The following is a 15,660-nucleotide window of genomic DNA, read 5'->3' on the forward strand; positions in this document are numbered from 1 at the left end:
GTGTATGTGTGTGTGTGTGTGTGTGAGTGTGTGTGCACGTGCGCGTGTGTGCGTATATGTGTGTGTGTGTGTGTGTGTCTGTGTGTGTGTATGTGTGCGTGTGTGTGAGTGTGTCTGTGTGTGTGTGTGTGTGTGTGTATGTGTGTGTGTGTGTGTGTGCACGTGCGTGTGTGTGTGTGTATGTGTGTGTGTGTGTGTGCACGTGCATGTGTGTGTGTGTGTGTGTGTGTGCACGTGCGTGTGTGTGTGTGTATATGTGTGTGTGTGTGTGCACGTGCATGTGTGTGTGTGTGTGTGTGTGCCTGTTGGCTCTCCATGCTGAGTGTAGCACTGACGTGGATAATTAAAAGGGCTGTCAGACAGCGCAGTGAGTCAGTCTCCGCCCTAGCAGGACTCAGCACCCACCCCGGGAGAGAAACGCCTCATTCTGTCACTGCTCATCAGCCAGGAACTCTACCCTGTACTCAGCACACTGCACTCAACACGCTGCAAACCCAGCACGCTGCAAACCCAGCACACTGCACTCAGCAGTGTCACAATAACACAGTCCGGCAAGGGGAGGAGTCACAGTAACACAGTCCGGTAAGGGGAGGAGTCACAGTGACTCAGTCCTCCATATGTGAGAATATAACAGTAGTAACGCAGTCAGAAGGGCACAGAGTATCTCAGTAAATGTAGCAGAACACTGCAGAGTGACAAACCCAGAGATCCTGTGCATTTCTTTTCTGAAAGATGCCCAGACATCCTATCTGAATGATATCAGACATGAAAAGAGTCTCCAGGTGTTAGCTTGACAGGTTAGCGCTGATCCAGGTGTACGGCTGACAGGTGAGAGGGACGCTGGGGTGCCAGGCTGACAGACTCCTCACCTGCTGCCAGTCAGCGTTGGCGTCGCACAGGATAACATATGGGCATCGCCCCCCAAACTCCCTTCTCCACTTACCTCCACTAACAAGCTGGCATATGGCACCGCCGCTGGGCCTGTACCTCAGCACCCTGTTCAGGGCTTTTTAGTGAGGCTCTCTGAGCAGAGCGGCAGGGTGCTGTGTGCAGTGTGCAGAGCGGCAGGGTGCGGTGTGCAGTGTGCAGAGCGGCAGGGTGCGGTGTGCAGAGTGGCAGGGTGCGGTGTGCAGAGCAGCGGGTGCGGTGTGCAGAGCGGCAGGGTGGGGTGTGCGGTGTGCAGAGTGGCAGAGCAGCGGGTGCGGTGTGCAGAGCAGCGGGTGCGGTGTGCAGAGCGGCAGGGTGCGGTGTGCAGAGCAGCGGGTGCGGTGTGCAGAGCGGCTGGGTGTGGTGTGCAGAGCGGCAGGGTGGGGTGTGCGGTGTGCAGAGTGGCAGGGTGCGGTGTGCAGAGCAGCGGGTGCGGTGTGCAGAGTGGCTGGGTGCGGTGTGCAGAGTGGCAGGGTGCGGTGTGCAGAGCGGCAGGGTGCGGTGTGCAGAGCGGCAGGGTGCGGTGTGCAGTGTGCAGAGTGGCAGGGTGCAGTGTGCAGAGCGGCAGGGTGCGGTGTGCAGTGTGCAGAGCGGCAGGGTGCGGTGTGCAGAGTGTGGAGCGGCAGTGTGCAGAGCGGCAGGGTGCGGTGTGCAGAGCAGCAGGGTGCGGTGTGCAGAGCGGCAGGGTGCGGTGTGCAGAGAGCAGAGCGGCAGGGTGCGGTGTGCGGTGTGCAGAGCAGCAGTGTGCGGTGTGCAGTGTGCAGAGCGGCAGGGCTCAGTGTGCGGTGTTGGGTGTGCAGTGTGCGATGTGCGGTGTGCAGGGCTCGGTGTGCGGTGTTGGGTGTGCAGGGTGCGATGTGCGTTGTGCAGAGCTTGCTTCTTCTTTTCATTTCCGCAGCACAGAGTTTGTTTGCGCTGCAGAATATGTGGGGGGGAGCATGGTAAGAGGCAGAGGGAGCAGCGTTGATGGTGGGAGGACGGGCGGTGTTGGGAGAGGCGGCGTGCCGTAAGGTGAAGTGTGAGCCACGCCCATTCTGCTGTGGCTCAGCGCTCTGCCTGGTTACGGGGCCTGATGAGCGAACAGGGAACCTGCGCCTCTCTGAGCCCCTGAACCAGCTTCACCTGAGCCCCTGAACCAGCTTCACCTGAGCCCCAGAACCAGCTTCACCTGAGCCCCAGAACCAGCTTCACCTGTGCCTCTGAACCAGCTTCACCTGAGCGCTATAGCAGATCCCCTGAGCGCTGTAGCAGATCCCCTGAGCGCTGTAGCAGATCCCAGAGCACTCTAGCAGATCCCTGAGTTCTGTTGCAGATCCCAGAGCACTGTAACAGATCCCTGAGTTCTGTAAGAGATCCCTGAGTTCTGTTGCAGATCCCAGAGCACTCTAGCAGATCCCTGAGTTCTGTTGCAGATCCCAGAGCACTGTAGCAGGATCCCTGAAAGGTTTTTCCATATCCAGTTTCCAGCCATCAGCACAGCTCTGAAAGCCCGGCGCTGAGCAGGGAAAACTACAGCCCACTGGATCTCGGAGTCAACTAGGGCTTTCCACAATGAACACGTTAGTATCTGAAGCAAGAATATAAGGACACACATGCACACACACACATGCACGTACACACGCACACACGCGCGCACAGCACTGCTGACATTGTTCCGCATCTCATTAACACACATTGAGCCTCATACATTACTGCCACAGATAATTACGTAGCAACAAATAAGTCACAAATAGACAGTAATAGTTTTTCTAGACCATACTTTAATACAGCAGTCTGCAATAAAAAGAAACTACTGCCACATCAACAGTAACATTGCCATACAGGTACTGAATTATAAAATACAGTTATCCAATCGCACCTTACGTTTCCGTAGACTGGTTACCAGGACTACCACAGTGACATAGCACGGGACCTGCCCCGTGGGGGTGCGCAGTGGACCCCTCTAAATGCCTGCCCTTGGAAACACCCGGTGGGTGTGGCCCGTCCCAGAACCGAGCGCCTGACAAACCGCTGCCGAGGAGGGGGGGGGGCGTCCGGACAACCTGTTCCCTGCACCCCCCCTCCCCTCCCCAGCACTCAGTAGCCCAGCAGTACCACAGAGCTTTCGGGGCCCTGGACCCCCGGCCAGCCGCCCCGCCCCAGCTTATCTCACGCCCCGTCCCGGCTGTCTTGAGAGAGACGGGCTTCAGACGCACCGCAGCACCATCCCGTGTTGGGTCGGGGGTCAAATCTGTTTCACCGGTCTGGTTCAGGAAATTACTTAAAATTCACTTCACCGATTAGTGACCCAGTGACCCCAGGCCTGCTAAAGGCCATAGGCACATCACCCTGAAACAGGCAGGACGTGGGCACCCTGGCACACTCACATCACCCTGAAACAGGCAGGACGTGGGCACCTTGGCACACTCACATCCCCCTGAAACAGGCAGGACGTGGGCACCTTGGCACACTCACATCCCCCTGAAACAGGCAGGACGTGGGCACCCTGGCACACTCACATCACCCTGAAACAGGCAGGACGTGGGCACCTTGGCACACTCACATCACCCTGAAACAGGCAGGACGTGGGCACCTTGGCACACTCACATCACCCTGAAACAGGCAGGACGTGGGCACCTTGGCACACTCACATCACCCTGAAACAGGCAGGACGTGGGCACCCTGGCACACACACATCACCCTGAAACAGGCAGGACGTGGGCACCCTGGCACACTCACATCCCCCTGAAACAGGCAGGACGTGGGCACCCTGGCACACTCACATCCCCCTGAAACAGGCAGGACGTGGGCACCCTGGCACACTCACATCCCCCTGAAACAGGCAGGACGTGGGCACCCTGGCACACACACATCACCCTGAAACAGGCAGGACGTGGGCACCCGGGGACTCACTCCCAGCTGCTGTGCCCACGGGTGAGGAGGGAGAGCCTTCGTTTAGCACGGCACGGTTCTGAAGGACAGGAGCAGCTCCTCCTCCTCTGATACTTGAATAATCTCGGAAGAACAGGAGTAAAAAGAAAGACGACCCGCCATTTCGGCTCAACCCCATTAAAATGGGTCAGGCAGCTTGGCTCCAGTATTTGTACTCAAACGTGACACATATAAAAAGGAGGCACTTCCATATTTTAGAAAACTTACACTCCCACAAATGCACAGACTCAGGTGAACTGTTCTACCTGGCAGACGACCAATACCTGACGATTATACTTCAAGGTTCACCACTACATGTATCTATAAGAAGCCGCTAAAGAAATGGAGGGGGTGGAAAACCCATAAAGCACAAGGCATTGGACGGAGGTTGTGGGGTTACATAGCAGCTTGCAAATATACCAACGCTGAACCGTGACAAACATCTCTATAATGGAAGACAGTATAGTCAAAGGTGCAATACTCAACACAGGGGGTGTACACTCAGGCACCCCCATCACCATTCTGTGTGCTAATGCTCCTTAGCGGACAAGGTGGATTCAGGTAAGAACTACAGCTAAAAGGTTATTAGAGGTTATCAAGACTTTAACTCCTAGACACTGGGCACGTAGAGGTGTTCCTAAAGAAGGGGGCGGGGTGGGGGTGTTGGGGGGCAAGGCGTGGGATGGTATTGCTACGGGAGATTCACACTCCCAATCCCAGAATCCTGAGCGTTCCTGGCTTACAGGGGGGCGGGGTCTGCGTGCTCCTTCCTGTCTCCCTGGCTTTTCCCCTCCCCCTTCCCTTCTGGCGAGCATTTGGCGCTGGGGGATTTGGCGGAATGTTCCTCCCTTTTCCGCGCGTTCCACGCCCCCAGGCTACCTTCCTCCTCCTCCTCCTCCTCCTCCGCTTCTCCCTGGACTCCCTCTGTCTCCGGGGAGGCGGGGCCCTTCCCAGCATCCTCCTTGGCGGACCTGGTTTTGGCGGTGCTCTTGTCCTGCTCGGCGCCGGGTTTGACGGCCGCGGGCCCCCTCTTCCTCCTGGGGGGCCCCCAGATGAAGTCCTCGGGGGGCTGGTAGTGCTGCTGGGCGAATCGGAGCAGCTCCCTCCTCTGGGCGCGGTCCCGCAGCGTGTAAACAAAGTACTCCAGCGCGCTGTGGAGCATGTTGGGCAGGGTGCCCTCCACCAGCGCCTCCTCCAGCAGGAGGCGCACCAGCGGAGGCTTGAAGCTCTCGAACCCCAGCTCCCCCAGGCTCTTCAGGATGCGCGTGATGCGCAGGTAGTTGTGCTGAGACCTGAGCAAAGAAACGCACTCATCAGCCTCAACACCACCATTCCAGCCTCAACACCACCATTACAGACTCAATACCACCATTACAGACTCAACACCACCATTACAGCCTCAACACCACCATTACAGACTCAACACCACCATTACAGACTCAATACCACCATTCCAGCCTCAACACCACCATTACAGACTCAACACCACCATTACAGACTCAACACCACCATTCCAGCCTCAACACCACCATTACAGACTCAACACCACCATTACAGACTCAACACCACCATTACAGACTCAACACCACCATTCCAGCCTCAACACCACCATTACAGACTCAATACCACCATTACAGACTCAACACCACCATTCCAGCCTCAACACCACCATTCCAGACTCAACACCACCATTACAGACTCAACACCACCATTCCAGACTCAATACCACCATTACAGACTCAACACCACCATTCCAGACTCAATACCACCATTACAGACTCAACACCACCATTCCAGACTCAGACTCAACACCACCATTCTAGTATAGCACAGTTACAGAACTCAGAGACTTGCAGCAATATCACACAGAAAACAGGGGTCATATTCCAATCTGGGGGGCAAACTGTCTGCTGGTTTTTAGTTTTCAGTGATTCATTTAGGTCACTGATTGGCTACTCCACACACCTTGTCTCTAAGGGCTAAATCAGCAGCAGACTGAAAGGAACCTTTCAGGACTGGGGACTGGCTCTCCTGAGATGAAAGCATCTACAGCACTTGGCCTGAGAAAGCACGGGCGAGTTTGGGGATTCCAACGCGTGTGCGTGTTCTGCACAGCCTGCAGAAGCAGCACCTCACCCTCTCATCTGAGTCTGAAACAGAATTATTTCAGATCCAATCACATTAAGGGAAATCTCCTCGCCCCCTGGGGAGTAAATGTGCCTCTTCTCTGCTCCTACAGAGAGCTCCACTCTGGCTTTCCTTTCCAGTGAGCATCCGCATATTAAACTCTCCTGCCTCATGCTGTAACCGTAGTGTGGGTCTCTTAATGCATGCAGGGACTACTTCCCCCACCCCACCCGTATTTAGACTTAAAGAAGAGATAACCCGCTCTTTATCACATCTCTCTGGATCACCTGCTGCGAGGACAATGAGACTTATTAAGAGACTTCAACAGCCGTCTAAAAATGTGTGCATCTGCAAACACTCTCCAGGCCGTTATTCTCTCATCCTTCTGTTCCCCATGGAAACCCTAATCTTATTTTGCTCAATGCTTCATATCATTCACTATTCTTTTGTGCTTTCTTCTTCTTCTTCTTCTTCTTATTATTATTATTATTATTATTATTATTATTATTATCATTATTATTATCATTATTATCATTATTATTATTATTATCATTACATATTACATGCATGACTTGAATATGGCTATTAAGTATATAATTACTTCAGTCAATATATGAACAGAACACATGGCTTTGTTCCGGGAGAGTTCCTGACCATGTGACCTGGTGGAATATGACCAGTGTTTGAGCTCTTATAGAAGATACACAGCGACACTGACCATGTGACCTGGTGGAATATGACCCGTGTTTGAGGTCTTATAGAAGATACACAGCGACACTGACCATGTGACCTGGTGTAATGTGACCAGTGTTTGAGCTCTTATAGAAGATATACAGCGACACTGACCATGTGACCTGGTGGAATATGACCAGTGTTTTTTTTTTTTGTTTTTTAAAACAATGAGATAAAACTGGCAAGGATATAAACCATGTAGGCATAAGAATTTTAGGCAAATCCAGCCCTGATCAGATAAAAAAAATAAAAGAATCCATTTAGTCAGCTCATGAATTTCTGAGATTAATGTACCACCACAGAAAGTCACATAACCAGCAGGACAGAGGGACAGTTTAATCATGATTCACACACTCAGAGTACACTGAGAGTATATTGAGAGTATACTGAGAATATATTGAGAGTATGCTGAGAGTATATTGATAGTATACTGAGAGTATATTGAGAGTATACTGAGAGTATACAGAGCATATTCAGAGTATACTGAGAGTATATTGAGAATATACTGAGAGTATATTGAGAGTATGCTGAGAGTATACTGCTCACTGAGTTGGGAGTAATATTGTGAAGAAGTGGTTTCATTGTGGTTTAATATCCTGGCAAGGTCTCCTAGCACTACACACGAGGACAGACAGCTGCGCAGTCAGGCAGTCACTGGGCCTGGGTCTACACCCTGTGCAGACTCCCTGTGCTGTGTGTGCCTGTGCCCCTCTCTGAGTCGGCCCGCACCAGCGGCAGCCCGCACCCGTGAGCAAAGCTGGGGGTGACCCGGACTGTGTGGCACGGGGGTGACTCACTCGTTGAGGTGCTGGAAGCGGTCTTGCCAGTTGGGGGCTCTGCTCACGTTGCCGTTCTTGTCGAGGAGCGCGATGCCGAAGAAGTCCAGCATGACGGTGTACGCCAGCAGAAAGCGTCGCTTGGCCTCCCTGGTGCTCTGGAACTCCTGCACCCCACAGGAAACGGAAGGGGGTGAGCTTTCAGCCACAGATGGAGGAGCTACATGACGGGGTCAGAGCATCACACCACAGGCCAGTATGACCAGCGAGGCCTGCTGAGGCCTTCAGACCACAGGCCAGCCTGACCAGCGAGGCCTGCTGAGGCCTTCACACCACAGGCCAGCCTGACCAGCGGGGCCTGCTGAGGCCTTCACACCACAGGCCAGCCTGACCAGCGAGGCCTGCTGAGCCCTGCAGACCACAGGCCAGCCTGACCAGCGGGGCCTGCTGAGCCCTTCAGACCACTGGGGCACATGTATTCCTGCATGCAGTGAGGATCCATGTCACAGGCAGCCTACCTTAATCTCAACCTGAGTTAGCTCCTGGGCATAGAAATTCAGGCCTTGCTCTCGCAGTGGGAACAACCTGTGGAAGAAGCCAATGAGGCAGTGAGACTCACAGCCCCCCACTGCACCCCCCCACAGCCCCCCCCCAACGCCCACCACAGCCCATCCACCACTCCACCCCAACAGCCCCCCCCCCCCCCCCCAGCCCCCCCACCACAGATCCAGATTTCATCACTCAGCTCTCACACACATTCAGCACAGGAAACACATCCCTGTGCTTTCCTTTATCTGTGCAACATCAGCAGCTGCTTCACTGCTCAGTGCTCAAAGAGAGAGAGAGAGAGAGAGAGAGGGACAGAGAGGGAGACAGACAGAGAGAGAGGGACAGAGGGATGGAGAGAAAGAGAGACAGGGAAAGAGGAAGAGGGGTAGAGAGAGAGAGGGGGAAGAGTGAGGGAGAGAAGCAGAGAGAGGGGGATAAGAGAGAGAGAGGGGGATGATAAAGGGAGAGAGGCAGAGAGAGAGGGGGAAAGAGGGAGGCTGAGAGAGAAGGGGAGAGGGAGAGGGAGAAAGACAGAGAGAGAGGGGGAAGAGAGAGGGAGGCAGAGAGAAAGAGAGGGGGAAAGAGAGGGAGGCTGAGAGAGAAGGGGAAAGGGAGAGGGAGAGAGGCAGAGAGAGAGGGGGAAAGAGAGGGAGGCAGAGAGAGAAGGAGAGAGGGACATACGGATGGAGAGGGAGAGAGGCAGAGAGAGAGCGGGGGAAGAGAGAGGGAGGCAGAGAGAGGAGAGAGGGACATACGGATGGAGAGGGAGAGAGGCAGAGAGAGCGGGGGAAGAGAGAGGGAGGCAGAGAGAGAAGGAGAGAGGGACAAGGGGTGGAGAGGGAGAGAGGCAGAGAGAGAGAGGGGGAAGAGAGAGGGAGGCAGAGAGAGAGGGAGAGAGGGACAGAGGGATGGAGAGGGAGAGAGGCTGAGAGAAAGAGACTGAAACTGCTATGAAAGCGACGGAGGCAGTTCTGTGTCCCTTCTGCTCAGTGCCTCGCGCGGGCAGCTAAGCTCCTCGTGCCCCAGATTTCCTCTCTGATCTCCGCTGCCCGCTGCCACCCTGTCTGCCAGCCGAGCAGCTGGCGCTTTGCCCGCTGGAGCGGGCTGCCGCCCCTCAAACCCCGCTTTCCCATTCCATTTTTAAAGAAAGAGAGAGAGAGAGAGAGAGAGGGAGAGAGCCCACGCACCGGGGATATGGAGAGAGGACGGGAGAGGAGGAGAGACAAAGAGAAAAAGACGCAGCCAATCCGCTCGCACATTTTCACACGCGTCCGTGAAGTCGCTAAGCGGTGTTATGCAAATGCTCGGGCACTGACAGGGAAGAGGGAGAAGCAGACATATTTAAGTTCTGTTCTGTGCCACGGGGAGGGTTAACTGTGAGGTGTGACCTCGAGGTTTTACCCCCTGCGGCTCAGGCAGGAGTCTGACTCTGTAAAGTGGGCGGAGCTCTCACGGGCCACGCCGGGACGGGCCGGGAGGAAGACCACCTGTTCCGCACACGCAGCGGAGCGCAGGAAGCAAGCGGCGATCAAACCCTACGGACCCAACGCTCACCATTGGATGTACGTGTGGTTGTGCTCCAGTTGTTCATAGTCTCCTCTCCATTTGTTCAGAATTTCTTCAATGTAAATGCCTGAAAGATATAAAGAGTACCTGCTAGCATACATCATATACTGAGAGTATATTACTTACAAATTACAGACCATTAGGAAGTGGTATTTTCTCGGTGTGAAGACCAGCAGTTCACATGACATTTTTTTACCTTCAAGCATGGACAGATATTTTTAAATGGAATTTAAATGTGCAAGCAATTTTTTCTCGTATAAACTAGTAACTATATGTTAAGTTTTGTTTCTTGTACACGCTCTTACTGCAGAATCGTCTACATGAAAATCAGATTATAACAACTCCAATATTACAGCAATGTACAGTATATGGGTCAACAGTTATTCCATGAGAACTTGTCTGGGCAAACAGAAACGCACCTGAACTCAAAGTCATAAACCTATACCTGCCAATCACAATGCTAATACTTGTCCCTGTCAGTTACAACACTGATGCCTGTCCCTGCCAATCACAACACTGATACCTGTCCCCACCAATCACAATGCTGATGCCTGTCCCTGCCAATCACAACACTGATACCTGTCCCCGCCAATCACAATGCTGATACCTGTCCCTGCCAATCACAACACTTATATCTGACCCTGCCAATCACAACACTGATAACCATCCCTGCCAATCACAACACTGGTACCTGGCCCTGCCAATCACAACACTGGTACCTGTTCCCGCCAATCACAATGATGATACCTGTTCCCTGCCAATCACAATGCTGATATCTGTCCCTGCCAATCAGAACACTGAAACTTATCCCTGCCAATCACACCGCTGGTACTGATCCCTGCCAATCACAACACTGAAACTTATCCCTGCCAGTCATAATACTGAGAGAAGTTGGGTCAACAGGCCATACAAATATGCAGGGCCAGGTGGGTGGGACAGGGGTGGGGTGGGGTGGGGGGGGGGGGGGGGGGGGGTGAACAGAGTTGGGGTGTACACTCCCGTTTGAACCACAAATCTGTTAATCAACATAATTCCCATTCTCAATGAAGCTACAATAGGAGCCTGTGGCAGGGGAGATGCTAGGTTGGTTGGTTGTGTGTGTGGTTGTGTGTGTGTGTGCGTGTGGGGTGGGGTGTGAGTGTTATGGAAACTTTCAGCCTATTCCTAGTTTGGGTGATGGGAGGGCTTGAGTCTATCCCAGCATGCAGCGGGCCAGAGGCAGGACATTTTTATGTGACATTTTTTAACAAAAAACATTTAACCTGAAAATAGTGAAAGAAGGCAGCTAGGCGCTCACCGTCGGGGACCAGGGGGATCTTGTTCATGTAGAACCTCAGGTTCCGGTACTCAGTGGGCTGCCTGGGCTCCTTGTAGTTCTGCAGGACATACAAACCCTGATATGAGCAAAACCTCAGTTTACTTCCTGCGTGACGCAAGGTCACGTGATCTACTGCTAGGGGCTGACAAATGATGTTCCGATGATCTGGTGCACGTGACAGGCGCAGTTACACCAACTCTAATACAGTTATGTGCTGCGTGTGGGACAGCAACATGCACATTAACAAAACTTCACATTTTAAACTTTACATTCACGCATTTGCCAGTGATGCGACCGGCTGTCTTGGGCTCGAACTCAAAGCACTCCGATAGTTCATATTTCTGCAGAACCCAAATGCACACGTAAAGGTAAGGAAGGCTTACCGGGTAGTTGTGGCGATACTTGTACAAGTCCTTGGCTGCGTAAAAGCTCCGTTTCATTTTAGCGGTGGATTCCTGCGAGTCGCCAAGCTAAAACAGAATTCACAAGTGAGGTTAGAAAAAAACACATATTTGTGTATCACAACGGCCTTGTTGTTAGATAACTCCCATGCGTGGTCGACAACTATGTCCCCTAAAACAGGAAAAGAATACCGGAGGAAAGGTGAGATAAGTCATCAAAAAAATTCGTCAAAATAAGTCGTCAAAACTATCTGATGCGTCTGAATTCCACGATTTACATGGAGCAACCAGTCGTAATGCTCCAGGTGCATCCCCTGTTGTAAAACGATAAGAAAACGCATTAACTTCAGTACCACAAACTGACTTGTGCCTCCCTCTTCCCTAGATGTATAAGAGCATACATCCGATATAAAGAATTAGGTCATCTTTTCTAGATAAATAGCCTATCTGTACGACCTTGTACAGTAAGTACAGTATATATAATACTTTGTGACACATTCAATTCCGCAACTGCGTATTGTTAGGATAGATGGGGGGTGCGGTTAGAGGGAGGAGAAGACGGCACGTGGAGCCTATATCGGCGGCTGTCATCGTGAATTTATTCAGTGTGACTGTATTCTAATCTAAGCCAAAGGGCCGTGCACATTTGAAGCCTCCATTGTTAGTCGCTGGAACTGAAATACTGGCGGATTTAACAGTGTGTGAAATACATGACACCAACAATTAACGCGGTACAAGCCGTACCAGAAATGAGCGAAGAACATAAGATCCCACTACATAACGATAACATGTTTTCACAACCGAAACATTTTGACCTAAATATGCTAATTGTATATTTTGGTATAAATAGAACTGTTATAAATAGACAAAGTGTATATTTTGCAGTTGCATTATGGTTTAAAATAGGACACAGCCTCTTTCCAATCCCGCCCATGACAATCCTGTATGCCATTAAAAAGCGTACGATGCCATAACATTAAATTCAGTCAATTAGGGTACATAGATTAAAGTTCAATAAATCTAACAACAAACCCGGCATGCGACAGCGAATCAATATTCGTGTTACAAGTGAAATATTTCCCAAATGTTATAATTTGGTATTAACAAGCAGCTCGTACAGCGGCAGTCTTCTCCGGAGTGCAACGCGACTTCGTTGACGGCTCGATTGTTAAGCCACGGTTGTTTTCCACGTCCTGAGATAGTTCTCGATTTCATGAACCTATTCTGCGCTGCCTCACACATACCTGCTGCGGAGAGACCAACTGCTCGGCACACTTCCCCGAATCTGTCGGGCTGATGGACTCCGATATCCCGCTGTCTTCCTCTCCTGGCTGCGGTTCGTCGCTTTCCGAGTCTGTCTCCCAGGTCGAGTCGCATTCCTCCACCGTGCTTGGGTCCCTGTACCTCCAGCTACCCATCAGGTTTCCCATTTAAACCCCGCGCGATTTCACCGCTCTCTCCGGCTGCCAGCCTGCCTACATATTGTGATTTACCAGACGCTCCATATGCGTTGCAACCGCTGTGCTCCGCTGCCGACTTGTGTCTGAATTGTAAACACCGCGTTTATAATGGCAGAATAAGGGAATTTCCACAACAGGCGCCGCCGAAACGCTGTGGACACACCCCCTCTCGTGCAGAGCGCGCCGTATCAGCGGAAAGCGGAACGACAGCATCGACATCAGCGTCAGGACCATAGACAGCTCATATAGAATGTAGTATAAAATCGATTAAAAAATAAATATTTTATTCGTTGGTTTTAATGATTTTAACTATTGGAAGAAAAGCTGAACTAACTTTTTGGATAGATAATATCTCTGCTAAAATAATGGTAGTATCAACTATTATTAATAAAGGGTTAATTCTTAAAAAGCAGTATGTAGGCCCATATGCCTTGGACGAAAAATACTTTTAGATATTTGTACTAGTTTACAGTAAAATGTCCAGTGTTAATTCAACTCTATCAGTGTCAATTCAACTCTTAACAGATAACATTTTGTTCCACTCTGGAATGTGGGACCAAATGTTATCTGTTAAGAGTTTAGTGAACACTGTTCGAGTTGAATTAACACTGGACATTTTACTGTGTGAAAGTGTGAATACACCTGGTTAATTTAATGGAGTCACATCGATGGGTTCTTGTGAACGACCATAAAGTCTGTGAGGGTTTTGTAGTGATCTAACTATTTTAGGAACTGCTCATTTCTGCCAACATTTTGTAAAATTATTTTGTAGTCAAGGCTACATCTATGTCTTGACTCAGATTATGTGCTGAACTGTTGCATTGTGTGCTCAAGGGGCCTGGACTATTTTGGAGTTTGGAAATTTGTTCAAATAATTATGAATATCATCAGGAGCCATTTCTACAAATCCACTAAAATGTACTTCAGGTAAATGATCCACTCGAATAAAAGTTTTTAAAAATGTCTTTTTTTTATTTTTATTTTTTTATGATCAATATATTAGCCACAGATTGAACACCAATTAATTGTTTAGACAGGTGACAAATTAAAGGAAAAACCAACAAAAAGTGTCTTAGTAAGGTATTGGGTCACCATGAGCTGCCAGAACAGTTCAATGGACTTTGGCATAGATTCTAAAAGTCTCTGAAACTCTACTGGAGGGATGGAACACCATTCTTCCAAAAATATTCCCTCATTTGATGTTTTGATGATGGTGGTGGAGAGCACTGTCTAACACATTGATACTAAATCTTCTGTATGTGTTCAATTGGGTTGAGATCTGGTGACTGAAAAGGCCATGGCATATGATTCACATCATTTTTATACCCATCAAACCATTCAGTGACCCCCTTGTATACTCTGGATGGGGGCATTGGCATCCTGGAAGAGACCACTCCCATCAGGATAGAAATGTTTCATCATAGGATAAAGGTGATCACTCAGAATAACTTTGTATTGATTTGCAGTGACCCTTTCCCTCTAAGGGGACAAGTGGACTCAAACCATGCCCCCCACAGTATAACTAAGCCATTGGCCCCCTCACTGTAGGGGTCAAGCATTCAGGCCTGTACCATTTTCTTGGCATACACCACACGAGCACTGGTCCACTTACAGATGATGCCATCCATCATCCACTAGATGGCAGTAGCGTGCGTGTGTGTGCGCGTGTCACTTAAGCAATTCTCATTTTGAGAGAGACAGGGAAGAACAGGGGAGTGCCACATCGGTTCAGCTTCAGGTCCCGCGCGCTCGCTGCGCCCGAGGCTGTTTGCGCAGCCACAGAGACCGCGCGGTCCGGTCCTAACCGCTCGCCACACGGCTGACTGCAAACGGCTCGCGTTTAACGGCCAGCGCCGCGAACACGAGCAAGAAACGAGGACGGCGTGGGACTTAAAGAGCGGCGCGGCGGAAATATTCCCGAAGGCGTCTCCACGGGGTCCCCGCTGATTGCGTTGGAACTCCCCCCCTAAGTCACTCATCCATTCCTGAGATTTAATGCGCAGATCTGCCGGAATCGCATCTGTGGGGTAATTTCTTGCACATCCCTGAGTAGTTAGTTATCCCCGCTGAAGCGCAGACTCAGCACTGACGACGGAACATGACGGCCCCCCCCGCAGCTCCGACGGCAATCTGCTCCTCCGTTCGCCAGAACTCCAATCAGACCCGAAATGTCAAGGCAAATGTCCCAGAAACTGGAAATGCGTCCTGAAGGAGAAGCTCGCACTCTGGAATGTGGGACCAAATGTTATCTGCTTGAGTTGAGGGGCGGCAGTGTAGTATAATGGCTAAGGAGTTGGTCTTGTAACCTAAAGGTCGCAGGTTCGATTCCCCGGTAAGACACTGTCGTTGCAGGCCTACCCTTAAGTAGGGTACTTGACCTGCATTTCTCCAATATATATTCAGCTGTATAATTGGATACAATGTAAATCGCTCTGGATAAGAGTGTCTGCTAAATGCCTGTAAACTAAACACCAGGCGTTTTACTGTGTACACATTTAATTTCTGCCTGAATTCAACAATCAAATTTGAAGTGGGGGTGGGGGACATTTATGCTACATATTTTTAAATTGCTGAACAAGGACCCATGCTTTCTTATCAACAGATTCTGTTTGTACACCTGACACTGTGGTTTGAAATGAGCATTTTATATTTTATTAACCTTTTATTATTCCGAGTACTCCCACCGAGATTCAAAAATCTATTTTTGCAGGACACACTTGGCACAGGCGTAGGCGTGCCAGCGAGTCACATCACGTCGTCTACCTCCAAGTAAAGTGCTGAAGACAGCAATCAATGCTCGTGAGCTCCATAATCAGAAATAGCGCATTTGACTTAATTCAACAAAACATATAACTAGCTGCAAATCCATACTGTCAGTCAACTTCAGCTAATTT

At 50.6% G+C, this 15,660-nt stretch overlaps 1 protein-coding gene across 1 annotated transcript; it reads right to left on the reverse strand.

Annotated features, from left to right (window-relative positions):
- Positions 1–2,667: 2,667 nt before the first annotated feature.
- Positions 2,668–12,937, reverse strand: ogfrl1 (opioid growth factor receptor-like 1). The gene is made up of 7 exons (XM_035399405.1): positions 12,551–12,937; positions 11,289–11,375; positions 10,885–10,963; positions 9,576–9,654; positions 7,991–8,057; positions 7,494–7,639; positions 2,668–5,129 (listed from the first exon to the last, which is right to left on the reverse strand). The coding sequence occupies exons 1-7, from the start codon at positions 12,734–12,736 to the stop codon at positions 4,577–4,579; spliced, it is 1,197 nt and encodes a 398-aa protein (XP_035255296.1). The 5' UTR covers positions 12,737–12,937; the 3' UTR covers positions 2,668–4,576.
- Positions 12,938–15,660: the final 2,723 nt, after the last annotated feature.

The sequence above is a fragment of the Anguilla anguilla genome, chromosome 18, assembly GCF_013347855.1.
Source record: "Anguilla anguilla isolate fAngAng1 chromosome 18, fAngAng1.pri, whole genome shotgun sequence".
In the NCBI taxonomy this organism is placed as follows: domain Eukaryota; kingdom Metazoa; phylum Chordata; class Actinopteri; order Anguilliformes; family Anguillidae; genus Anguilla; species Anguilla anguilla.

What these genes read in the sequence shown, in the direction of transcription:
- ogfrl1 (XM_035399405.1), bottom strand. Translation starts at nt 12,736, where the DNA reads ATGGGAAACCTGATGGGTAGCTGGAGGTACAGGGACCCAAGCACGGTG. An exon ending in AGTTGGTCTCTCCGCAGCAG is followed by an intron (nt 11,376 to 12,550) that starts GTATGTGTGAGG and finishes ATTCTGTTTTAG; the next exon opens with CTTGGCGACTCGCAGGAATC. An exon ending in CGCTTCCAGCACCTCAACGA is followed by an intron (nt 5,130 to 7,493) that starts GTGAGTCACCCC and finishes TTCTTTGCTCAG; the next exon opens with GTCTCAGCACAACTACCTGC.